General features: G+C 39.4%; 1 protein-coding gene and 1 long non-coding RNA gene across 2 annotated transcripts; both read left to right on the forward strand.

Moving 5' to 3' along the window:
• Positions 1-1762: 1762 nt before the first annotated feature.
• Positions 1763-27253, forward strand: LOC108695896 (carcinoembryonic antigen-related cell adhesion molecule 16). Its single transcript, XM_018224847.1, has 4 exons — positions 1763-1831; positions 2446-2521; positions 26173-26535; positions 26962-27253. The coding sequence occupies exons 1-4, from the start codon at positions 1763-1765 to the stop codon at positions 27234-27236; spliced, it is 783 nt and encodes a 260-aa protein (XP_018080336.1). The 3' UTR covers positions 27237-27253.
• On the forward strand, positions 12100-15873 carry LOC121395618. The gene is made up of 5 exons (XR_005962595.1): positions 12100-12186; positions 12365-12493; positions 14280-14344; positions 15116-15148; positions 15580-15873. It is a non-coding gene; the product is annotated as an uncharacterized LOC121395618 (long non-coding RNA).
• Positions 27254-27645: the final 392 nt, after the last annotated feature.

Below are 27645 nucleotides of genomic sequence, written 5' to 3' on the forward strand. Positions count from 1 at the left end.
GTCTGTATTTCCCTCACATTCACTTTCATGTTCTGAGGATTTCTGTTGTATATCAGCTGATTCATCTAGTTGGTCTTTTGCCAGCATCTTTTTCCTTTGCATCCCAGCTGCTTTCCCTTTTGTAAACATTGGAGCAACTTCTATTTGCCCATATGTTTGTTGTTTTTATTTGATTTCTCTTTCTCGCTTTTGGCTTTTTGCGATTTCCCCATCCTCTTTTCCTCCCTTGGCTTCCCAGCAAATACCAATTTGCTGTACTTATGTGCCTTTATAGCGAGCCGCCTTCAACTTCTAGGGGTTTAAAATGCAAATACTGTTGTAATATATTAATGGAGTAAGGTAGATAACTGCGTAGCCGTGAAAATTAAATGGCCGTGGAGCTTGGTACTAGGCAGTGATACTGGTTGTGTCTTAGAATTTAAAATACAGTAATTTCTTTCCAATAACACCTTTTATGTGTAAGGAGGTTGTGAGGAAGTTATATAGGAGTATAATCAGACTGTGGACAGGGTAAAGGCAGGGTATTTTTCTCAAAAGCAGCGGTTATCTAACATCCCAAACCAGGTGCTGTTAAGACTTAATCTTGGAGCCTCTTTAAGCTTTTCACAGGTCTGGAGGTCAACCTACCCTCAACCTTCCCTGCTTACCCTTTCTTGGCTTTCTTTGCTGCTCCCCTGCTCCTCCTGGACGCCTAGATACTTTAGCCTCTGAGCCTGGAATGGAGGCCCCTCTAGGCCCCTCCACGTTTTTCAGGCAGCTCCAGTCATCCAGCACCCCTACAGCTCCTCCATACCGCTTGTGGGGCTTGCGGGCGCGTATTCCTTTCACTCCGCAACTACTTATTGCGGGGTGCAGGCGCTCCTGCTCCCGCCCGTCCTCTCTCCTCCCTGTCAGTGGCGGATGGCTATCGCCGCTCCCCCAGCGATGCGTATAGAGCTCCTCCTTCGTATCTGGCCACACAACGGCTTGGGCCTTTGAAGCTCTCTCGCAACCTCTCTCCTCTACCGCCGAGCTTCTCACAGCCGCTCTCCTCCGCTCGTCGCCACCTGGACCTTCCGCCTTGCCCCCCCCCCTCCACGGCCTCTACAAGGTATTTTATTTATATCCCCTTTGCGCTGTTTAACATCCTCTGGCCCTGGCTTGTTCCCCCGTGCTTAGGTGCATGCAGCCATCTTGCTGACGTCACCCCTAGCAGGGAGATGATTAGCCTCACCTGGAGTAAAAAGGTGGCTGCTCTCTGCACTGTCTGAGAGAGAAAGGAGAGCTACTGGGGCTGTGTTAAAAGTGTTAAAAGTTTTCAGTGTAACTGAATGTGACCTGTGTTGTTGAGCATAAGGACTGTATTGCTGGACACAAGTTTTGACAAGGAGATATGGGGTGCCGTTTGTCCCAAATACATTCTGTATACAAAACTATCCCTAATACACAGAATGAATGTCTGTCATGGTATATAAGTATTTGTGATATAATGACATCCGTTTGTGCACTAACCAGATTTTGTTCTTTCTTTAATAGAAATAAGTCTTTTGTATATTTTTTTTATCTGTGTATGGTCACAAATACTTATATAACATGAGAGACATTCATTCTGTGTATTAGGGACAGTTTTGTATACAGAATGTATTTGGGACAAACGGCACCACATAGGTGAGTGGGTAGAGCTATGATGGTCTCATTTGTGATGTATGTCTCAGATGACATACACACACACACACTACAATACAGAGGAACCTTATTTGTATCATTTAATTTCATGCTTGACATGCAATACTGCACCTGGGAAAACTTAAGACCTTCTATTACACATGGTGTAAACAGGGGCATCATACGAGTAAATTAAAAAGTGAATAAATACATCAGTGCTATGCAGTTTCTAAACACAGTTGGAATGAGGAACCTGTCCTGATGTGCTTTTAAATCAATGCACCTTGAAATTGTGCATCAGTGGGTTCTCAAAACTCCTGACCCCTTCCCAAGCAGTTGCAGATTCTGATTCCCGTTTTTATACCCCATTGATAAATAAGCTTTCTGTATAATTTATACAGGTATGGGCAATATTGTCCAGAATATTTGGATTGCAGTACCTTATGGTAGAAAAAACATTTAAGCATAAAAAAAACAAACAGGATTTGTTAGCCCCACTAGGGATCCATGCAGCTTTATTGCCATTAATAGCCAGGTATTTTATTATTACAGAGGTTAAAGGAAATAACAAATAAAAAAAATGTTTTTAAGTGAGATGCCCTTCTTTTCATTCTGAGCTTTCTGGATAGTGGATTCTGTATATATATATATATACTGCATTGCATCTTTACTGTTATCGAGTAGATTGTGCAGAAAAGTATTGCACAATAAGATGAACAATTTCCTGCTGGTTATGATAGAATATTAAGATATTCTGATGTTGACATGCAGAATAAAAATACTTCGGACTTCCTCATATAGTTAGAGACTAACACGATGGCCAGAGAGAAAGCAACAGCAGCCCAGGCCCTTTGCATGAGGGGATATCTGCTCACAGGTAAGTCACTTACTTAAGGGGGTTGTTCACCTTTGTTACCTTTTAGTATGATGTAGAGAGTAATATCCTCAATCAATTTGCAATTGATTTTCATTTTTTATAATTTGTGTTTTTTGTTTTTTTTTAGTCATTTAGCTTACCCTAGCAACCATGCTTGATTTGAATATGAGAATAGGAAAAGGGCCTAAACAGAAAGAGGAGTAATAAAAAGTGGTAATAATAATATATTTGTAGCCTTACAGAGCATTCGTTTTTAGATGGGGTCAATGACCCCCATTTGAATGCTGGAAAGAGTCAGAAGAAGTAGGAAAATCATTAAAAAAAAAGAAATAATTAAAGGACCAGTAACATCAAATTTGTTTTTTAAAAAAATTTGTTAGTACACAACGAAAAAAAACACCAACACGAATTATACTTTTAAAAAAGCAAAGTCTTTATTAAGAAATAACTTACAGAAACTCCTGTCTTGTACAGAAACGGCGAAAGGGTGACCATCCATTGAGCGGCACTTGATTTCTCCTCCCTGGCTCTCTGCTGCTTGATCTTTTAGCTGCCACATTCTGTGCTTTCTGTAGTACAGCAGCGCTTCCAGCATTCTGCAGATCTGCGGTGCCTTGCTCATCGGTTCCAGCTGCGGTGCAATTACCAACATCCCGAGGTGCCTTCTGCATTCGCTAATTATCCCAGATGTATGGGTACAGGACGGGAAGGTCTGGACATTAAAAGCCGGCTCTGGATGCTGCTGCTGCCCTTCGCCTCTTGAGCCAGTTGATCTCTTACTGCTGCCCCTGCGCACCGGCACCGTATCTTCCTGGCCCAGTCTTCCCTCTTGCTGGCTGCCCGGGAACAACTGCCGGCGAATTGCTTTTGTTTTGCAGTAAGAGATCAACCAGCTCAAGAGGCGAAGGGCAGCAGCAGCATCCAGACCCAGCTTTTAATGTCCGGACCTTCCCGTCCTGTACCCATACAGTACATCTGGGATAATTAGCGAATGCAGACGGCGGGGATGTTGGTAATTGCACCGCGGCTGGAACCGATGAGCAAGGCACCGCAGATCTGCAGAAAGTTCATGCTGGAAGCGCTGCTGTACTACAGAAAGCACAGAATGTGGCAGCTAAAAGATCCAGCAGCAGAGAGCCAGGGAGGAGAAATCAAGTGCCGCTCAATGGATGGTCGCCCTATCGCCGTATCTGTACAAGACAGGAAGCAGAGTTTCTGTAGGTTATTTCTTAATAAAGACTTTGCTTTTTTAAAGTATAATTTGTGTTGGTGTTTTTATTCGTTGTGTTTTTAAAAAAAAAATTGACGTTACTGGTCCTTTAAGATCAGTTTAAAAGTTGCTTAGAATGAGCTATTCTATAACATACTAAAAGTGACCTTAAATGTGAACCACCCCATCTCTGTGTTCTTTGTACCATATATAGGAGCAATGGATCCCCTACTGTAATTTATAAGACTATTAGAAGAGAGTTATGCAAACAAGTACTCCTGCAGTTGGTCTGAGCATCCATGTCATTGTTGCCGGGCATGCAGCTCTGACTGTTCCAGTGTTAGTGTCAATGAAATACCAAATGAGCACCTTATCAGAGCAGCACCCATAGTAAGGCTGGATGATATCAGCACCATTTGAAAATACACAATACACAAAAAACATAAATATCTTGTAAAAATAGTGTTTAGTGATGTCATCGGTGGCAAGTGATGCAATTTGTGTCACTAAAGTCCTGAGAGTATTAGAAAAAAGAAATAATATACCCCTTGGAAAAGATTTATCAAGGGCCGAATTTCGAGTTCATGGGAATTAATTTAAACTTGGGTGAATAGGATCGACCGAAATATTCGAATCGAATTTGATTCGCGTTTTAAAACTCGATTCCAGTTTTTTTGTTCGAAAAAAACCTCAAATGTCAGGAAAGCAGCAAACATAGGCTAAGAAAGCAATTCGGCAGGTTTTAGATGGAAAATAGTCAAATTTTGAATTCTTAAAAGGCCAGTGTATGATAAATTTTCGAAAATTTAATTTGAATATGTTAAAAAATATGTTAAAAAATTCTAATCAAATTTTAACAATTCCCTAGTTGAATTTGACAGTTTTGGCCATGAAAATTCGAATTTCACATTTCAAATTTTTCCTTTCGACCCTTGATAAATCTGCCTACTTGTGTCTTTATAAGGTCAGAGAACTACTAGGTGGCTTGTAATCTCATTATATTTTATTACAATTAGGATTACTTTGTTCATCATTTACTGAGTACCCAACTTGTGCTGGAGTCTCCTGAATTAATCTCACTCCTTTCTCCGTATCAGCTCTCTTCAGTGTCTGGATAAATCTGATCCATGGAATCACAATTCAACTGAATCCGAAATATCCAGTAGCCAATCAGCCTGTCACTTTCAGTGTCAGTGGATTCAGGGGGACGGTTCTTTCTTTCTCCTGGTACAGAGGTTTACCAGTTGACAATTCCTGCCTAATCTTAACTTATAATTCATCTTCTAATCCTAAAGAAACACGAGGGCAACGATACTCTTCTCAGTTCAGCGTCCTTCCAGATGGATCATTAAAGATCTCAAGCCTTTCTTCTTCATACAGAGATTATTACACAGTGCAAGTACAGGCAGAAAGTTTAACCCAAAAAAGTATTTACCCGCAGTACTATGGTGAGTACTCCTCTGAAGCTCCAGTGACTTGCTTAGTAGTGATGGGCGAATCGGACCCATTTTGCTTCGCCAAAAATTTGCGAAGTGGCAAAAAAATTGCCAAAATGGATTATCTATAGGCGTCGATTTTTTTTTGATGTACAATTTTTTTTAACCCATTGGAGTCCATGGGCATCATTTTTGCTGCAAAACTCTGAGAAAAATGTCGCTCGTCACTATTGCTTAGTATTTTTATTAGCTATACGGTACGTGAAATTAATTGCTTCTTCCGAATAATCATTGGCTTGCTACAAACCATTAGTAATGATCCTTGAAGTGGTAATTTCAGGGGTACAGTCATGGAAAGCAAAGCAGTATGTGCGGTGGCTGTGAGCAGCAAGTCTGCACTGCATTCCAGTAAAGGACAAGTGGGTTATATGATAAAAGGCATTACGTTTTCCCAGTAACCCATAGTAACTAATCAGCAGGTAGCAGTTACCTGTTTAAAAGCAAACATCTAATTGGTTGCTATGGGGTACTGCTCCTGGGCAAACTTAGAGCCTTTTATTATTATATGGAGGTAAGTCTTCAACAGCCTCCATCATCTCAACTTAAAATTTTTTGCAATTTCACGCAAAATTTGCGAAACGGCGAAAAAATGTGCGAAACGCTCCCGTAAATTTTTGCGGCGGTTTCGCAAATTTGATTGCAGACGGCGAATTTGCGCCTGCCGAATAAATTCGCCCATCACTATCTGTCACCACAATGTTATAGGTTCCTGGGGGCCTGATCAAATGTTGAGTTGTAAAAGCGAGTTAGGGGTATGATATATGAGCCCAAAAACAATGATTTTTTTTGTTGTTACTTTATAGGGAACAATTGTCATTTTTTACCTTCTAAAGCAGCTCTGGGAGGGGGGGGGGGGTTGCCGACTCTGTTAACTGTTCTAAATTGAAACATTTCTTATCTCTGTCCCTGCTGAGCAGAATCACTGGGTTTCATTAACCCTTTCCCTGCCAGCCGTTTTGTCCTAGATGCGAACATCTTCTGCCAAGCAGTTTTTAGATATTTTGCACTCTTTCACTTTAAGGGCCTTTCCTGGGGCAGTCTTTTAGTTTACCCAGGAAAACAATATATTGTATATTTTTCAGGACAATATGAACTTTCAAAATATGCAAGAATTTTGGTGTAATTCTACTTCTGTAAAAAAATATAGGCTTCTAAGTGTCTAATAAAATGAAAAAAAATCATGTTTCACAAAGAACAATCACATATATCAGAAAGATCATTTATTTTATGTACGAGAACACAGACGATTTGGAAAGGTCTATGTCTCCTGAAAGCGGCAATACCAAATATAAAGAGTTTTATGGAGATTTCTCACTTGTATAGATCAAAATCTACAAGCAGTACACTAGGAAATTTCCAAAGCACCGCTCCCCAAACGGCATACTTCTGATTTCAAGGCCAAACATTCCACTAACAGTAGGTTTACCCTAGAAAACGACCCATTATTAGAAAGAACAGATTCTGGTGAATCAAAAATGGGTAAATAAAAATCTTTGTACTCTAAACTACCAAGTTGCAATTGTTTCCTAAAGTTATAACGTTTTATAGAAATTGGTGATTTTTTTTAAACATGACCTCAAAGCTTCCACTCTACAGCATCATATCTCCCACACATCATTAGGTATCAATGTAAAACACCCCGAATATGAAAGCCTGGGGTACAATGAACAGTTTGATGCCCAATATGTATAGGTGTACCCAAGCATGTGGTATATAGGGGTCCTAAAATGTAGACACCTCATTTGAGCTATCAGTTCTGTAATTCCAGATACTGAAAAATCAACACATTTACATAGTTTGGGGGGGGGGGGGCAAAGTTAGAAAAAAGTACGTTCACCCCAGAAAATCATATATTTTTGGAAAGTACACATTCCCCCGAATCCAAATTGTGTATGCATGTCTTTCTACTCCAAAGTACCAAGCCGCAAACCATTCCTAAATTTGGTGATTTTGGCGACATTTCCAAAAATCACTACAAAATTTCTATCCTGAAGCATCGTATTACCCACATACTTTTAGGTATCAAGAGAAATCACCCCAAATATGAAAGCCTAGGGTCCTCTGAACAGTTTGATGCCCAATATGTATAGGTGTACCCAAGCACGTGGCATATAGAAGCCCCAAAAGGAAGACCCCCATATGGTCTGTCATTTCAGGTACTGCAAAATCAACAAATTTACATCGTTTTGGGCGGGCAAAAGTAGAAAAGGGTAAGTTCACCCCAGAAAACCATATATTTTCGGAAAGTACACATTCCCACGAATCTAAATTGGGTATGCATGTCTTTGTACTACAAAGTACCAAGCCGCAAACCATTCCCAAATTTGGTGATTTTGGTGACATTTCCAAAAGTCACCTCAAAATTTCTACCCTGCAGCATCGTATTACCAACATACTTTTAGGTATCAAGAGAAATCACCCCAAATATGAAAGCATAGGGTCCTCTGAACAGTTTGATGCCCAATATGTATAGGTGTACCCAAGCACATGGCATATAGAAGCCCCAAAAGGAAGACCCCCATATGGTCTGTCATTTTAGTTACTGCAAAATCAACACATTTACATCGTTTTGGGGGGGGGGGGCAAAAGTAAAAAAGGGCAAGTTCACCCCAGAAAACCATAGGTATCAAGAGAAATCACCCCAACTATGAAATCCTAGGGTCCTCTGAACAGTTTGATACACAATATGTATAGGTATACCCAAGCACATGGCATATAGGGGCCCCAAAAGGAAGACCCCCAGATGGTCTGTCATTTCAGGTACTGCAAAATCAACACATTTAGATCGTTTTGGGGGGGCGGGCAAAAGTAGAAAAGGATAAGTTCACCCCAGAAAACCATATATTTTCGGAAAGTACACATTCCCACAAATCTAAATTGGGTATGCATGTCTTTGTACTACAAAGTACCAAGCCGCAAACCATTCCCAAATTTGGTGATTTTGGTGGCATTTCCAAAAATCACCTTAAAATTTCTACCCTGTAGCATCGTATTACCCACATACTTTTAGGTATCAAGAGAAATCACCCCAAATATGAAAGCCTAGGGTCCTCTGAACAGTTTGATACACTATATGTATAGGTGTACCCAAGCACGTGGCATACAGGGGCCCCAAAAGGAAGGCCCCCATATGGTATGTCATTTTAGTTACTGCAAAATCAACACATTTACATAGTTTTGGGGGGGGCAAAAGTAGAAAAGCGTAAGTTCACCCCAGAAAACCATATATTTTCGGAAAGTACACATTCCCACAAATCTAAATTGGGTATGCATGTCTTTGTACTACAAACTACCAAGTCGCAAACCATTCCTAAATTTGGTGATTTTGGCGACATTTTCAAAAATCACCTCAAAATTTCTACCCTGCGGCATCGTATTACCCACATACTTTTAGGTATCAAGAGAAATCACCCCAAATATGAAAGTTTAGGGTCCTCTGAACAGTTTGATGCCCAATATGTAAAGGTGTACCCAAGCACGTGGCATTTAGGGGCCCCAAAAGGAAGACCCCCATATGGTCTGTCATTTCAGGTACTGCAAAATCAACACATTTACATCGTTTTGGGGGGGTCAAAGGTAGAAAAAAGTAAGTTCGCCCCAGAAAACCATATATTATCGGATAGTACACATTCCCGCAAACCCAAATTGGGTATATATGTCCATGTACTCCAAAGTACCAAGTCTCAAGTCTTTCCTAAATTTGGCGATAAAAGCAACGGTTTTTACATTTTTGAAAGTAGCCTAAAAATATTGCAATTGGTCGCATTTATCTCACCCAATTTCTTTCATACAATTGTAAAATAACATAAATATTGATGCCAAGGGACTACTGAACAGTTTGATGCCCGATATGCATAGATATACCAAGGCAGCAGGCATGTGCGGGCCCCAAATAAAAATAGTGAATATGAGTTTTCTCCGCTGCCGATTCGCCTTCTGTAAACATAGACCATTGACTTCATATATGTGCCTCAAGACCCTCCTAACAGCAAAGACCCCCCAAAACCATATGTTTTTGGAAAGTACACATTCTGACGAAAACAACCAAGATAAAGACGTGTTTCTACACCAAACTACCAAACTGCAAAGCTTTTCTAAACTTAGAGGTTTTTACAACATTTCTGAAAATTGCCTAAAAATGTTGCAGTTTGCCGTTTTACGTACAAAGAAAAATCATCCTAAATATGGACGTCAGAGGTCTACTGAATAGTTTGATGCCCAATATGCAAAGATTTACCAAAGTATGTGGTGTGTACAGACCCCAAATGAAAAACATGCATATGAATTTTTACACTAGCCAACTAAGCTGCTGAAAACAGTACCCCAACTGTGCGTTATGTGTTGTAAGACTCCCAAACTGTAAAAAGCCCCCAGAACACCATATATTTTTGGAAAGTACATATTCTGACAGAACAAACATAGTAAAATATATCTTTCTATACCAAAGCACCAAACAGCAAAACTATACTAAAGATACATAAGGAAAAATAATGCAGGGATAAAATTGCAATAAAACCACAAAAATTGTGTAAATCAATGAAATAACAAAATGACTGATCCAACAGTATAATTAGTGGCCAAAATCGATTACCCAATAGTCATACTGCCAAAACAAATGGTGTTTAGGGGTAAAAAAACACAAATTAGTAAAATGAAAAAGCAAAAAAAAAAAAAAGCCCTCTTTGTGAGTTTTTTGTGTATACATGTGTATACACTTCTAAAAGTGGTGTGACAGTGTGTATATAAGTGTGAAATAAGTGCAAATAAGTGTACATAACTTTACAAAAAAATAAATAAATAAATAAAATCTTTACTAAAATGATTGTGTAACTGTGTATAGATCTATACCAGTGTAGTGTGTATGTATTTTGTGTGTAGTGTGTAGGGTTGCCACCCGGCCGGGCTCGGTATTACAAATTTACCGGCAATGTAGCTGCCGGTAAATTTGTAATACGATCAAAAGGAGCCCTCGGCCTGCCCTCAATCCCTGCAACTTACCTTTTTTTTGCCTCTTCTAGCGTCCGCGGGTCTCTGTCGCGTGGCCCCGTCCCTTTTGACGTCACGCCCCACCCCTTTTGACATCACACCCCACCCATTTGAGGCCCCACCCACCAGCAGCCGGTAAAAAAAATTATAAAAGGTGGCAACCCTAGTAGTGTGTAATTTGTAAAATAAAGGCCACTTACCATTGCTGGAGCAGGAGGGATAGTCCGCGGGTCTCCGTCGCGTGGCCCTGCCCCTTTTGACGTCACGCCCCACCCCTTTTGACGTCACACCCACGCGACGGAGACCCGCGGACTATCCCTCCTGCTCCAGCAACGGTAAGTGGCCTTTATTTTACAAATTACACACTACTAGGGTTGCCACCTTTTATAATTTTTTTTACCGGCTGCTGGTTATTTTTTAATAAAGACTTTTAAAGTTATATTTTAAAAGTTACATATGTCTTGGTGGGTTTTTTTTTTCGTTCTATACAAACAAATTTGATGTTACTGGTCCTTTAAAGGGGTTGTTCACCTTCCAACACTTTTTCAGTTCAGTTGTTTTCACTTATAAAGACTTTGCGATTTTAAAGTTACACATGGCTTGTTTTTTTTTTTTTTTTTTTTTTTAAATTACGTTACTGGTCCTTTAAGTGAACCCTATAAAGAAGCAAGGCTAAGCACTATTATACCATTCGTGGCATTACACAATCACTTCTTATATCCTCCTACTTCATTATATTTTATAATACAGACGTTTCAATGCATCAAGCAACATTATAAATCACTAATTAGGGATGTAGCGAACCGCCGATAATGTGTTCGCGAACGCCGTTCGCGAACACCGGCAAAAAATGCAAACAGTTCGCGAACAGTTCGCGAACTTCGAACATCCGAAAATCGTTCGATTCGAACGATCGAAGGATTTTAATCAATCCAATGGCTTCGATCGTTCGATTCGAACGAAAATCCTTCGATTTTAGCGATCGAATGGTCGAATGGTCGAACGATTTTGACGCGAACGCCTATTGGCGAACGTCGCGCGACGTTCGCGAACTTGCGGCGGACGCGAACAGTCGAAGTTCGCGCGAACTAGTTCGTCGGCGAACTGTTCGCTACATCCCTATCACTAATTATAGCTGTCATACATACCTCCCAACATTTTGGAAGTAAAAAGAGGGACAAAAATTTTTTTTCTGCACCTAGCGCAGCAATTTTTTTGACCACACCTATTTCTGTGACCACACCCCCTAATTACCATGTTTGTTTTACAAAATTTGGCAGTTTATGAAAGTTTGAAAATATTTCTCCTTATCTAAACTGTGTTTTTGTGTCTCAAAATTGTTACCAAGTATCTTATTTGCACCTGTTACCTGTTCTGGGCTCTCTGCTAAAAGCCAATTAAGTGAGAAACTTTGTTTCTTTTTCTGGCTGTTCAGTGCAGAGAAAAGAGGGACTTTCCAGTACAAATGAGGGACTGCTGGTTGAGCTGTCAAAAGAGGGACTGTCCCTCTGAAAAAGGGACAGTTGGGAGGTATGGTCATAGTGATAATAATACATTACTAAGCACAGTAATAAGCACATATTTTAAAAGTCACTCATGGCTCCTCTGTATTACATGCACATTTTTGTATTATACTCTTTTTATTTTCCAATGTAAATGTGAAATAATTTGAAATAGTCCCTGTGTTGTTGCTTCATTTACAGTACCATTGACTCAGCCAGTGATCAGCATAGCCAACCCACGGCCAGGGGAAGGTGATAACGTTACCCTTTTGTGCAAATTAGAATCAAAGAAAGCAAAAGTCTCCTGGAGCAGAATCAATGGCAGCATTCCTTCTGAAGCCACATTTGATGCAAACAACAGAAATATGAATATTCCCAGGTTCACACAGTCACATATTGGACAGTACCAGTGCACAGCGGTAAATAAAGTCAGCAAGAATATTAGTGACCCCTACACACTGTCCTTATACAGTAAGTGATATTTCATTGTGATTCCCATACACACAGCTACTGTAGCTGTACATACTGTAAGTCACTGCAAGTCTATTATTATTACATTTATTTTATTTATTTTGACATTTCCCATAACATATATTGCAAAACAGCTCTTTTGACCAAATTGCGTTATTGTGTGTTTCCGATTTAATAGATAATGAACCTCGTTCAGGCAACTCTGCGGCCTTTACAGCCGCCATCATCTGTGGGTGCATCTTGGGGACTGTGCTCATCATCTGTGCAGTGCTCCTACTGTACAAAAAATATATTCTTCCCCTAACAGGTGAGGCTTGAGATAGTATTGAGATAATAGAAGATTGAGATAATAGAAGTGGGGATAATTCCCTCCAAAGTAGGAGTATACAGGGAGAACAGCAATGGAAACAGATGCCCCTACACTATAGGGAATGGGTTAGAAGGGTGGTTCATCTTTAAGTTAACTTTTAATATGTTATACAATGTCCTATTCCAAGCTGGGCTGGGTTCATTATTTATTTTTTACAGTTTTTGAATTATTTTCCTTTCTCTTCTATATATTTACAGGTTTCAAACGGGTCACTGTAGCTAAAAACTGGATTACTCTGAGAGCTTACAATTGTTTTTATTATTGTTACTTTTTATTCCTAGTCTTTCAATTCATTCCCTCTCCTATTCATATTCCAGTCTCTCATTCAAACTATTGCCTGGTGGTTAAGGTAAACAAGACCCAAGCAACCAGATTGCTGCTAAATTAACAAACCAGGGCCGCTGAACAAAATGTTAAATAACTGAAAAACCACAAATAATAATAAAAAAAATTAAAACCAATTGCAAATTGTCTCAGAATATCACTCTCTGCATCATACTAAAAGGTAACTCAAAGGTAAACAACCCCTTTATGAATGTTAGTAGCATAATAAGAAGAATACTTTTATTTCAGATAAACAGAGCAAATGGGAGCCATGTATAGCAGCAGGGACTTGGAGGAGGGGGTGACATGTATCAGGCTCACCTCAATAAAGGTTCCCCTCGGTCAGTATATTATTGTCAGGGGAGTTATATCTAGGGGAGGAGTTGGTTCTCAGTTAGCGAGATTTGTTTACCCAACATTTAAAGGGGTTGTTCACCTTAAATTAACTTTAAGTATGATGTAGAGAGTGATATTGACATTTTTTTTATTTGTATTATTTGTGGTTTTCGAGTTATTTTTTCCAGCAGCTCTCCAGTTGTAATTTCAGCAATCTGGTTGCTAGGGTCCAAATGACCCTAGCAACCATGCATTGATTTGAACGAGAGACTGGAATATGAATAGGAGAGGACCTAAATAGAAATATGAATAATAAAAAGTAGCAATAACAATAAGGGGCAGATTTATCAATTACATTCCAGGTGAAGTTTCGAAGTGAAGAACTTCGAATTTCGAGCTATTTTTTGTGTACTTTGACTAGGGAATAGTCATACTTCAATTTGAAGTTGAAAAAATAGGTCGAAATTCGATGGTCGAATTTTTTTGAAGTACTGCCTCTTTAAAACTTCGACTTCAACCATTCGCCACCTAAAAGCTGCCGAAGTGCTGTTTTAACCTATGGGGGACCTCCTACAACCTTTATGGAGGCAATTGGGGGAGTTTGGGAGATCGAAGGTCGAAGTTAAAAAAAATTTGAAGTAGGTCGAATTCGGCCCACTTCAACCCCAAAAAACTTCGACCACCATTTGGTTGGTCTTTTTAAATTCGAAGTTCGAAGTTTTATTAACTTTGACCTTTGATAAATATGCCTTATTGTATCGTGTAGCCTTATAGAGCATTTGTTTTTTAGATGGGGTCAGTGACCCCCATTTGAAAGCTGGAAAGAGTCATAAAAAGAAGGCAAATCCAAAAACTATTAAGAAAAAGAAAAAATGAAGGCCAATTGAAAACTTGCTTAGAATTAGCCATTATATAACATAATAAATGTTATCTTTAATATGAACCACCCCCTTTACGGTAGGTAGCTGAATAACATGGCTGCATCCCAAGTTTTTTTTTAGTTTGTTGTTTGGCTAGTTGTCACTCATGTTGTCTGTACTGAGTATTTGTATCTATCATTTAGGACAATCAGGTGACACAGAGGAGGACCCATCCCAAATATATATTAACATTCTCAATACTGCAGGGGTAAGTGATCACTGTACAGGCAAGTAACGCTTTGCACTACCAAGTACTATGCATAATTCTCCCCACTCTATCACTGCTCAACATATAACAAGACAGATTATATATAGTTTACATATATATAAATATACTGTACTTTCTAATATGAATGGGCACATTTTTTCGCCTCGTTTCGCTGAAAAAATGATGCCCATAGACTTGTATGGCTGCGTGCGTCAAAAAAAAAAAAACTCGCATCAAAACAATTTCGCCGCGCAACATCAATTTTTTGACGCCCATAGACTTTAATGGGCGTCTGAGACATTTCGCCGGTGGCGATTTTTTAACGAAACGGGTCAAATTCGCCCATCCCTACTTTCTAACACACAAAGATAAGTGGAGAAGAGGACTAATCAAGACAATACATTTGGCATGGAAAGAATTCAAGTTGCTGAAATGTCTGAAAAACAAAATGCCATGTTTAGTACAGGACCTGTTAGACAGATACATTAACCCTTGCAACACTTTCCACTCTCTCTACCTCTGTTTATAAAGGCAACTATATTTCTATGCAGGGATAATGAAAGCAGAGCAAAGAGTAGCCTCTTGTCTCTTTCCCTGTAAAAAGACACCTTCCTAGGGCTATCAATTCCTTTTGCAGGGGAAATAGAAATAGACAGCAACAGTTTCAGCTCTGTATATATGTATCTACCAGCCACCCTTTCTGCTGGTGATTAAGCCCTCAATGCATAAATAAAAAGCATTTTCCTTCAATTTCTTATTTACATATTTTAGGTTCAGTTGGCAAAAAAGGAATCTGAATATGCGGTAAGTTACCTGTAACTCTATAGTAAGTTAGGCAACCCTATGAATTAAATCACCACTTTTTTCCCTGGGCCAGTGTTCCTTTCCAGGAAAAAAAAAAGCCCTGGCAAGTGCCGTGCCAACATCTTATTCCTTTTTCAGGCATCTCTAGCTTGGACGTGGGCATTCACATTAGAGTAAATTCACCTCTGGGGAAGCCTGTGAAAATTGTGGCATGGCACTTAGTTTTTTCCTGGGGTCAGTTCCCCTAAAAGGAGCCCCAGCCAAAGGCAAAAACATATTGGATAATACAGAGGATACTGGTTAAGGAGACAATTCTGTCCTTTTATTACCCACACCCAAAGCATAGCGAGCAAAGAGAAGGGTGGATCACGAGGAAACTAAATAAAAAAAAAGACAAAAAATGATTAACAAAATTAATTTTTCTATTTCAGACACTGGAGTACCCAAGTCAGAATACGTATAGCGAGCTGAAACAATAACGTGATACATACAGTTGGAGCATGTGTAAAATATGTATATAAAATATGTATATGGCCATAAGACTTGATAAGGAAGCAGCACAACTTTTTTTTTTTTTTACAAATATTTTTGCATTTTAAATTACTTCAATAATAAAACCCCTAAACAAACAAGGGTGTCGGCATTTGTATAAATCAGTAAGCAATAACCATTTCCAATGGAAGACACTTCTAGTGTAACAATCAAATTGAATAAAGGGTAAGAAGAGGCCGGTATTACATTTATGTTTCAATAGTTCAAAAGATACATATAATACACAAAAGCCATGAATATCTTGTAAATTATATCCTTATAAACGGTGAGTTCTGATGTCATCAGTTATAAACGGTGAGTTCTGATGTCATTTCTGTCACATGACTCTCCGAAACTTGTGTATTATAATAAATAAAGTACCCCCAGTTGCAAAATATGAGGATATTAGAAGTTACCTCGGAGTTCCATGACCTGTATAAAAACACTTGGCCTTCGGCCTCGTGTTTTTATATGGTCATGAAACTCCTCGGTAACTTATAATATCCTTATATTTTACAAGAGGGGATACTTTATTCACTATATATCCACCATGATAACAAAGAAAATCTCATGTTCACATATAACATATTTAACATACTCATATACTTCAGTAGTGTGATACACCATCTAATGTCTGTGGGGCTATTAAAGGAGAAGGAAAGATACTGAGGCCACACTATTGCAAGCTAGAACTCTATGTTTATTCTGTAGAATGCTTTACCATACCTGAGTAAATGCTCTGGAAGCTCTGTCTGTTTGTTTAGTATACAGCTGCCATATTGGCTTGGTGTGACATCACTTCCTGTCTCTCCCTGCTCTGGGCTCAGATTAGAGCAGGGAGGGGAGTAGGGAAAAGGGAGAAGGAGAGGGACAGAGGAGCAAACTGAGCATGCTCATGCCTGTGCCTTGAAGGTTTTAGCTGAAAGAAGGAAGTCTGATACAGAAGGCCATGTGTAAACAACAGAAAGAAATGCAGTGTTCAGAGCTGGGCCACACCGGGCAGGTGCCCTAGGCCGGCGCACATGCGAGAGGTGATGCCGGTGCGCATGCAAGAGGCAATGCCGCAAGAAGAAGCCGGGGAGTAGGGGACCGGACGTGGGGTAGGTGATAGAGCAGGTATGTGCATGGCGCCCCCCCCCCTGCTTTGCACCCTAGGCAAGTGCCTACTCTGCCTACCCCTTGGCCCGGCCCTGGCAGTGTTTCTTTTGACAGAGGACTCAGAGCAGCATTACTTTGAGGGTTTACTGGTGTAAAGAAAAAACTCAAGATGAGTTAAAAAAGAAATGAGGGAAAGGTGGAAAACAAAGACCAGAGAAAAAGGGAAAGAATCAGTAGCATAACTACATATACAGCAGACCCCACAGTCTCAGGGGGGCCCGGACCGCAGGTCTCCTGTATCCTTTTCCCCTCCCCCAGCCGCTCTCATACTTTAAACTGCATCAACAAGAAGAAATGCACCGCAAGTATCGAGTGGGCCAGGAGGCGGTGGAAAAGTGGGAACTGTTCACGCCAGACCCTCCAAAGATTTTCTGTGCAGGGGGGCCTGGCTCTTCCAAGGTAAGCCACTAAAAAGAATTCAAGTAAACCGTCAGAATAGTGGGCCATTTTCCTCTCTTTTCCTTTGCTTTTTAAATTGTTTATTAATGACCTGGAGGTGGGCATTATAAATACTGTCTCTGTTTTTTTGCTAATGATACTAAACTGTGCAAAACTATACGGAGCTTGCCACTTTGCAGAGAGAGTTGACTAACTTGGAAAACTGGGCAGAAAACTGAGACATGAGGTTAAATGTAAATAAATACAAGGTTATGCCTGGTAAGTGCTAGCTGCTGATGGTTACTATGGATAACTAGACAAGTAGAATGCGTATGGCCATTTATTACATTACCTACTGAACATAGTCTACAATTTCTATCCTGATGGTTTCAAATGTTTTGCCATGTTGTGTCTGTGCCAGTTATATACATGTATTAAAGCAATAAAATGCATGGTTTGTATTATTAGTTATAATTCTATTTTTTTAAATACATGGGGGCAAATTCACTAAAAGACGAAGCGCCTAACGGTACCGTTAATTCGCTAGCGTAGCGCATTTTCGTTAATTCGGAAACTGGCGTAAATTCGCTAGTGTTACTTCGCACCCTTACGCACCCTTTGCTCAATGGACGTAACTACGCAAATTCACTGACGCGCGCATTTTTCTGAACGCTACCTTTTACACCAGACTTCCTTCGCCACCTCAGACCAGGCAAAGTGCAATAAAGTAGGTAGGGATTGCTTAAAAAAAAGTTAACATTTTTCTATGTCCCAAAAAACTCTGGCGTTTTTTCTTTTTTAATGGGTGATAGGCTGAAAAAGATCGAATTTTTTTTTGGGGCTACCCTCCTTCCCCCCTACATTTCCTAACTCATGGCAACTTAACTATACAGTGGGCACATGTGTAGGGCAAAATAAAAATTTTATTTGCTGTTTTGAAGGTTTCCCAGGCTTGTGTAGTGATGCTGCATATACCTCCAAATTAATCATCGCTAGCGTAACTTCGCAACCTTACGCTTCCCCTGAGCGCAACTTCGGATTTTAATGAAATTGCGTAGCGCTGGCGAAAACTTGCCTGGCGAAGTGCGGTGAAGCGGACGCAGGCGCAACTACGAATCTTAGTGAATTTGCCCCTTGGTGGGGTCTTAGTATAGTATATTGTGAATAAGAAAAATAGACAGAATAAAAGAAGATAAAGCGACAAAAAAGATTAAATTCTGAAAGGTAAAAATGTAAGATACGCACAGGACAGACCAAACAGAAGTAGCATAACTGAGTCAGTATATATAAGGAGAATGTATAGCAACTATATCCCAACACCCACACTCTCAGCTCTTCCCTTTCCTAAAATGGTCAGGGGTTCTTACATAGCCTTTGCCAGCAGAGGGGGTGAACCTACAAGACCAGTGCAGTTCCTGAGAGCATGCTGCAGCAGAACACGGTCTATGAGACGAGCTAGAAGGTAAATAATAAAAAATGGCCACAAGGGGGTGCAAAGCTCTGCATTATTTATAATATTTATAATAATCATTATACTGACTACCCTCCCACTAGATGTGGCAGGACCAGAGGAAACATAGGTTAACATGCAGAATATACAAAACTAAAGTAGGCTTCCTCTTACTGTTAGAGAGACACACCATGGTCAGACAGAAAACAACACCAATGCGGGCCCTTTGCATAAGGGGATATCTGCTCACAGGTACAGTGCCTTTGGTAATTTACTTACGCATATGCTCTGAAATACACAGGGAATAATGTCCTCCCTACTGTAAAATGTAAAAAGAAGATTATTAGGTATATATACAAATTTCATTATATTCATGGCTCCAGTTACTTGGCTATATTGAGGTAGTATTGCTACCAGTCTATTATCTTACTAGCCTGGTTACTAAGAAACATACTGTACTTTAATTGTACACTTATTTTATAGACTGCTGTGTCTCCAAGCAACAATTACTTTAAAGCACTTGTGCATGGCAACGAGGATGCCTCCTGCTGCGCTACTAGAAGTGACAGGTGCCAAAGCACTTGAAGTCTCTTCATCTATGGCCATTTTCCCAACTAACTCTGACCCTAATAAGCACATAAATTTCCCAAAACTTCAAAACAAATAAAAAAAAGTCGATTTACCTTTATTTTAAGTAAGAGTATAACATTAAGTACTGCAGACAGAGTGGCTGCTGAAGGGGTGACAATTAATGGAGGCCTGATTGGGACCCTTGTTGTTGTGTTGTAGGCTTTGGCGTCCTTATGTCATGAGAGCATTTCATTATGTTGGACAGAAATATTATTGGAGCTAATGAAGAGTTCATATTACTACAGCAAGATGTAAAGGCCACTGGGAAAAAGCCAACAATCAACCTACTTCCTTCCATAGTGGTAAAATCAAAAGTGGTACAGCCAGTACTTAATATGATCATCGCTCCTCCAAGTTCTAAAGCAGTGTGTGGAGTTGTTTCTCACTGAGGTTAGCCACATCGATGAACCTGACACGCTACTTTTTTGCCCTTTAGAACTGATGAGCTGATGGTTTTTAAGTACTGCAGACACCGGCTGTATAAGGATTGGTGCAGGCTGTAGCATGTGCGAGCAGAGAGAAGGAAGAAGTGATCTGCAGAAGATCATGTTTTTTTTTTTAAATAAAAACTGTACAGATTTTTTAATTTAAGTATATTGAAGATAGGTTTCTTTTTCAGCTGTGGGCATGATAATGGGATTTTATTTTTTGACTTGACATTCATTTTAAATAGAAGTTGTCTGAACTTGATAGAAGAGTTTCTACAGATCCAGGACTTAGTCAGCTTGGGGTGGGCTTCAAGTGATCTTAAATGATTCATTGAATATTGTGATTCCCTTCTATAAAAACATTGGTGATGCTTTAAACCTCTATTACCCCTTACTGGGTACATTACTCATTAGATAGCATTTTGAGATCACCCCTTGGTTATTGTCTAGAGTGTTGTTTGGCTCAAAGGTGAACTAAAGCCCCCTACAGAGCCCTCCCTTAGTCTCCTAAACAGTACCTCTTGTTGCCATTTGCAGTAACTTGTTCTGAAAAGCAGAGCAGTGGTTGGTGGGTATGCAGGGCCAGAACTAGGGGTAGGCAGAGTAGGCACGTACCTAGAGCGCAAAGCTGGGAGGGTGCCAGGCACGTACCTCCTCTGTCGCCTACCCCAAGTCCGGTTCCCTTCTCTGCCCGTTTCTTCAGGTTTTTTTGCGCTTCTGCACGTTCCCTTCTCTGCCCGTTTCTTCATGCTTTTTTGCGCTTCTGTGCATGGGAGTGAACTTCACGCATGCACACTATATTGCAAATGCGCGCATGCGCATGCGAATGCGAGCGTAAATTTGCGCATGCGCACACCAAACAGGCGCTGCGACTGCCCGGCCTGCCTAGGGCGCCTGCCCAGCGTGGACCACACTGACACTAGTTTTAATTAATCATATGTATCCAAATATATATAATTCTCTGTGATCAACTCTTTTTAGTAAAAAGGAGGTAGGGCATTGTTTTTGCTATAGATGGGGTATCCATCTTAATGAAAACTATACCCCCAGAATAAATATTTCATCAACTTATTATATTATATGTTGCCTACCAAGAAATCTCATCAAACTAGAATAAATATATATATATATATATATAAATATTGCCTTTTTACATCTTTTACCTTGAGCCCCCATTTTGTGATGGTCTGTGTGCTGCCTCAGAGATCACCTCTAACTGTAACTGGAAAAAATGTGGGAGCAAAAGACAGAACTTTGTTTGTTAATTGGCTCATGTAACCTTTAACATTTATGTGTAGGATACGGGGGGGGGGGGCAGCCCTTAAGACAGTAAATGGCAATTTTCTCTTTAGGATTACCCAATAGCACATGCTATTAAAAAAATTTATTATTATGAAAATGACTTATTTAGATGAAGCAATTTTTTATATACAATCTGTTTTATGCTATTTATTTTTTTATGGAGACCTACATGGGTATAGTTTTCCTTTGAATCTTTTTATTCATATATATGTAAAAATCTGTTTTTCAGAGGTATTCAGAAATTTCCTTTGTAACAACCATGACAATTCCACAAACCTGTAAAGTACCTTGTACGATGCCTTTGCTTGGATAACAATGACCCAGTGCAGAATCTTATTTTAAGACATGCAAGAAAGCCAATCATGTTTAGGTCATATTTATGCAAAAATATTTCTGCACACTTTCAAGCTCCCCTGCGGGTATTTGGAAGCATATTAATTACAGAAGTGAGACTATTGTTTCACTTCTGTAAGTTCACCTAAGAAAATGCACCTAAAGTAAAGATCACGCAATAGTGACTATATGTTGATAATTAAAGTATGAAATCTGGTTGATGTTAAAGGGTAAATCATCCAAAGCATGGCAGTAACTTTTAATGATAACTTAGTAGGGTCTCTCTGCCTGAAATCAGCAGCCTCATATCTGCTACTTTATTTAATTTCCATCCAGAGATTGGGCCCCCTGCTTGCTCCCATAAAGCTGAGAGAGCGGTGCATTTGAGTCAGAGACTCCTTCTGCTTTAATGTGGTTGACACAGTTTTGTTTCAGTGTATCATACCTCCCAACATTTTGGAAGTAAAAAGAGGGACAAAAATTTTTTTCCCGCACGTAGCGCAGCAATTTTTTTGACCACACCCCTTTATGTTGGCCACCCCCCCTAATTACCATGTTTGTTTTACAAAATTTGGCAGGTTATGAAAGTTTGAAAATATTTCTCCTTATCTAAACTGTGTTTTTGTGTCTCAAAATTGTTACAAAGTATCTTATTTGCACCTGTTAGCTGTTCTGGGCTCTCTGCTAAAAGCCAATTAAGTGAGAAACTTTGTTTCTTTTTCTGGCTGTTCAGTGCATAGAAAAGAGGGACTTTCCAGTACAAATGAGGGACTGCGGGTTGAGCTGTCAAAAGAGGGACTGTCCCTCCGAAAAAGGGACAGTTGGGAGGTATGCACAGAGATTGACTAGGATGCTGGATCACATATATAGTGCAAGAACGCCATTGAATGTATTAATAAACATATTAAGTAGGAACTGTCTGAGAAATTTTAGGCTGGGGCAAAAGAAGTGCTTGCTTGATGTCTTCTGTGAATGCTAGTTTGCTGACTTTAAAATTGTCTCACAAGGTTTCCTGATGTTTTATGGCTTTGGCCTAGATCTCACAAAAGGCAGGAACGTAAATAAGGTAATTGAGAGGCTTTATAAAGAAATTTATTATAAAAATGGAACAAAATAAAATATTGCTTATATATATATAAAATATAGAAATAGATCATTACTAAATAGTGAACCACTCCTTTATGTTGGCCCCCAACACATAAATAGTATGTTCCTTAACTGAGAAAAAGGTGGGGAGTTTTGTGGATAATAGACTGTAATACATACATATAATAGACTATAGTACAACTCTAGGCAGTGTCAGTCAGTTAATGCCTTTAGAGTGCCTGGAGTATCTTCTTGGACAAGCCTAATACACAAGGGTGGATTAAGTAAACCTCTCAACATGTGAGCCCCACAGGTGTTGCAAATTTTCCCCACTCACACTTTCAATAGTGGAAAGTGAAGTGTAGCTTTTTGCAGAGTTAATGGACATGGTTTTCTTTATGCAGATACAATTTGCAGTGAATGGACTACTACCATCAGCTACAAATTTCTTTGTAGGCTTTCTAGGCAGAAGGTGCTTACTAGATCTTAAGAACATCATACAGTCCCAGCACATAATGTAGAGAGAACAGTGGGTACCGGCACCCACATAATATTATACATTAGTTAATATCATCCCCATGTAAGTTATTATTTAAGTCTAATTGGTAATGCCTACCCCAGCATATTGTTCAATGAGAGCAATAAAAAATGATGACCCTTACACTTTCTGCAGAGAGAAAAATGGATACTGGAATAGCACACCCATTAGAAATTATACTATAAATGGCATCCCCGGCACAATAATCTGTTGTGTACCACTAGAGGGGGCTGCATGTCTAAATGTTATTTGAGTTAATACAGTATACATTAATGTGGTGAGATATACTTCCTTCTTGAAAATATCTGTCCATAGTTAGTTATGTTCGAGCTCTAATAAATAAGATGCATAAGTATTATCTGCTAATCCTGCACAACATCACTATAATCAGTTAAGGCTGTTGGATAAGTTAATTGTTTATATAGTTAGAAGCAGTGTGTGTAATGATACCCCAAGCACATATTTAAAATGAAAGGCAGTGGCTTCTGCCACAGTAGCCACATAATATACATTATATTAAATAAGAGGCAGTGGGTTCAGACACACTAAACACACAATGCAAGGCTTTGGGTATTAGCACCTTAAGTACATTACATATACTGGAGTAAGAGGAAGTGGCTACTGATACCCCAAGAACATTATATACAGAGGCAGACAGTAGGCACGGACATCCCAAAGTAAAATATAAACAGACTTTATATTAATTTATATAAATTGGTTATTGCTCTCCTTTTATCTCTACTATTATATGCATGCATTGCTTCTGGAATTGTCAGCGAGTTACTCCCATAGAACACTGTAAATATAAAAGCGCCTGATATGTTTATGGAACCACACTCTAGACCAGAACCACTCCTTTATGTTGGCCCCCAACACATAAATAGTATGTTCCTTAACTGAGAAAAAGGTGGGGAGTTTTGTGGATAATAGACTGTAATACATACATATAATAGACTATAGTACAACTCTAGGCAGTGTCAGTCAGTTAATGCCTTTAGAGTGCATGGAGTATATTCTTGGACAAGCCTAATACACAAGGGTGGATTAAGTAAACCTCTCAACATGTGAGCCCCACAGGTGTTGCAAATTTTCCCCACTCACACTTTCAATAGTGGAAAGTGAAGTGTAGCTTTTTGCAGAGTTAATGGACATGGTTTTCTTTATGCAGATACAATTTGCAGTGAATGGACTACTACCATCAGCTACAAATTTCTTTGTAGGCTTTCTAGGCAGAAGGTGCTTACTAGATCTTAAGAACATCATACAGTCCCAGCACATAATGTAGAGAGAACAGTGGGTACTGGCACCCACATAATATTATACAGTAGTTAATATCATCCCCATGTAAGTTATTATTTAAGTCTAATTGGTAATGCCTACCCCAGCATATTGTTCAATGAGAGCAATAAAAAATGATGACCCTTACACTTTCAGCAGAGAGAAAAATGGATACTGGAATAGCATTCCCATTAGAAATTATACTATAAATGGCATCCCCGGCACAATAATCTGTTGTGTACCACTAGAGGGGGCTGCATGTCTAAATGTTATTTGAGTTAATACAGTATGCATTAATGTGGTGAGATATACTTCCTTCTTGAAAATATCTGTCCATAGTTAGTTATGTTGGAGCTCTAATAAATAAGATGCATAAGTATTATCAGCTAATCCTGCACAACATCACTATAATCAGTTAAGGCTGTTGGATAAGTTAATTGTTTATATAGTTAGAAGCAGTGTGTGTAATGATACCCCAAGCACATATTTAAAATGAAAGGCAGTGGCTTCTGCCACAGTAGCCACATAATATACATTATATTAAATAAGAGGCAGTGGGTTCAGACACACTAAACACACAATGCAAGGCTTTGGGTATTAGCACCTTAAGTACATTACATATACTGGAGTAAGAGGAAGTGGCTACTGATACCCCAAGAACATTATATACAGAGGCAGACAGTAGGCACGGACATCCCAAAGTAAAATATAAACAGACTTTATATTAATTTATATAAATTGGTTATTGCTCTCCTTTTATCTCTACTATTATATGCATGCATTGCTTCTGGAATTGTCAGCGAGTTACTCCCATAGAACACTGTAAATATAAAAGCGCCTGATATGTTTATGGAATCTGGTCCCCCATGAATAACAGGATGGTGGTATAAGGATGGAGCCTTTCTTCCCAAATTACCAAATATTATTAATTACTGTGTTTAAAAATAGTGAACTGCTTTCTTATCATTTCCTTGCTCTTCTTTAACTTCATCCCCAGGTTTCTCAAGAAACTACTCACCTGCAACAACATTTTCCAGACTCTGTATTAGCTTACAACCTAGATTTGATCAATACATTCAATAGTCCATGAAAACTGTAATGTGTTGCTGTAATTAGTTTTGGTTATTGACTTGGCTCCTACCCCTATGATGACTGAGCCTGTCCTTTCCACCTTAAGCAAGTGTTCATGGCTTTGGCGGATGGCTCCAGAGGTTACAGATGGTCGCTGAAATTTTTTTTTTAATTGTTGGCCCAGCCTGAGTTAGTTTGACCAATGATTTCTCCCCATTTAAAAAGATGACTGGGAGAGAAAGAAGAATAGGAAGAGATAATCCAGATGGGGAGAGACAATGATCTAATGAGAGAAACAACTGCCCGTTCCACGTGCTGTAGAGACCATTTACAAGTGCAGTTGGGGTCAAGAAAAATGGCTACAGGCATTGCACAAATTGATGCCATTCATAAAAGGTACTTGCATCCAAAGCCAATCTTGTGCTTGGTGCTGCTGTGGACTTTCCTGTTCCAAAACTGCCCAAGTGCTTCTCCCTTGAGCTACCAACATCTCGAAGGTAGCTGCAGCTCCAATATTCCCAAGACAGCCAGCATTATTAAGAGCGGGTTAATTGTCCCTAAAGAATTATAAAATGTTATTTTGACTCTAATCTCAGGAAATTACACAATTCCTCCTCTGATCCAGTAGTAGCCTCTGTTTATACCATGTTAAACAAAGCCAGGGAAAGTGAAATTCAAAGAAAGGAATAAAACAGAGACAGAGAGACATACAAGCTTGTACTGCCTGTTTACCCATATATCAAAGACATAGGTTCTTCTCCTTTAGAATTGCACTGATCCTTCAGCCTCCTTGTCCATTGCTTCCCCTGCTCTACTGATCTTGCTTTATTGTCTCTTTCAGTTTGCCTCAGTGTTTGGATGATTTCAGCTCATGGAATTGGGGTTCAGCTGATCCCTCAGTATCCGGTGGTTAATCAGTCTGTTACTCTTAGTATCACTGGAGTCACTGGCACAATACGACAGTTCTCATGGTTTAAAGTTTCAAGTGTTCTTGGTTATAGCCAAATATTCAGTGTGAATCCATCTCTAAACACAGCGAAACCAGGGCCTCAGTATTTCCCTCGGGCCAGCTGGTTCCCAAATGGCTCATTGCAGATCTCAGGCCTTGTTCCTATTGACCAGGGGACTTACTCAGTGCAGATATGGGCTTCTAATACATCACATACAACATCAAATACAACTTCAGTTTTCCTGACAGTTTATGGTGAGTATTTTGTGATCTGCAATAATAATAATAATAATAATAATAATAATAATAATAATATACTCCGCATCTTGGTTTGTATGAGTGTAAATATAACAAAGTGTTGCACTATGCATGACACAATGACAAGTAATTAATCCTGTTATTAATGGGGCTCAGGTTCAATATCCATATTAAGTTCTTGGGAATTCATTTGGTTTCCCTGTACTTATGACACTAGCACTTAGGGCCTGATTTAAGAATGTCAGAGCCTCTGTGCTTGAGCATGCGAGATTTCCTAAACCTTGAATTTTTAGTATATTATAGAATGCCCTATTCCTAAAATTATTTAGAATTTGTAATCCATTGAACACAGTGCAGGCAATAACCTATGGGACCCTCTATTGGGTGTTGTCTTGTAACCAGAGTGTTCTCCTAAATCCACAGAACGTGTCACTAAACCAGTGATGAGTTCCTCCAGCTCCCAGACACTGGTAAATGACACTGTCACTATTACATGTGTAACTGCTCATGCAGAGAGGATCCTATGGAGAAAGGATGGTACTGACCTTCCTTCTGGAGGAGATTTGTCTTCAGACAACAGGACTATGACCTTCCACAGGATTAATCGCTGGGATGCTGGGCGCTATCAATGTGAAGCTGAGAATCCTATCAGTAGAAATATCAGTGACATCATCACCCTGACTGTCATTTGTAAGTAACACACTGTTTCTTATAATTATTAAAGGAATGAAAATCATAACTTAAGCCTCATGTTTTCTTGTAATACCTAACAGTTTCCCATCTAGATGCGCCTTTGCTGAGACAGGGCAATATTCCATTCTTCAGATCTGCTAGAAATAATTAAAACATGAAATAAACTCAATAGGATTCTTTCCCCACCAATAAGGATTAACCGTATTTTAGCTGAGTCTATGGGAGATGATCCCATAATTCAGAGCTTTCTGGATAACAGGTTTCTGATTAACAGATCCTATATCTATACCGTACCTATTGTGCAAAATAGCATTCATTTGATCAGGAATTATAATCAATACATTTAAAATGGTATAGCCTTCGTTTTATTTTGTATAACTGCAGGAGACCCAAGGGGTTTATTCCCATACTGGT

The sequence above is a fragment of the Xenopus laevis genome, chromosome 7L (assembly GCF_017654675.1).
Source record: "Xenopus laevis strain J_2021 chromosome 7L, Xenopus_laevis_v10.1, whole genome shotgun sequence".
Taxonomy (NCBI): domain Eukaryota; kingdom Metazoa; phylum Chordata; class Amphibia; order Anura; family Pipidae; genus Xenopus; species Xenopus laevis.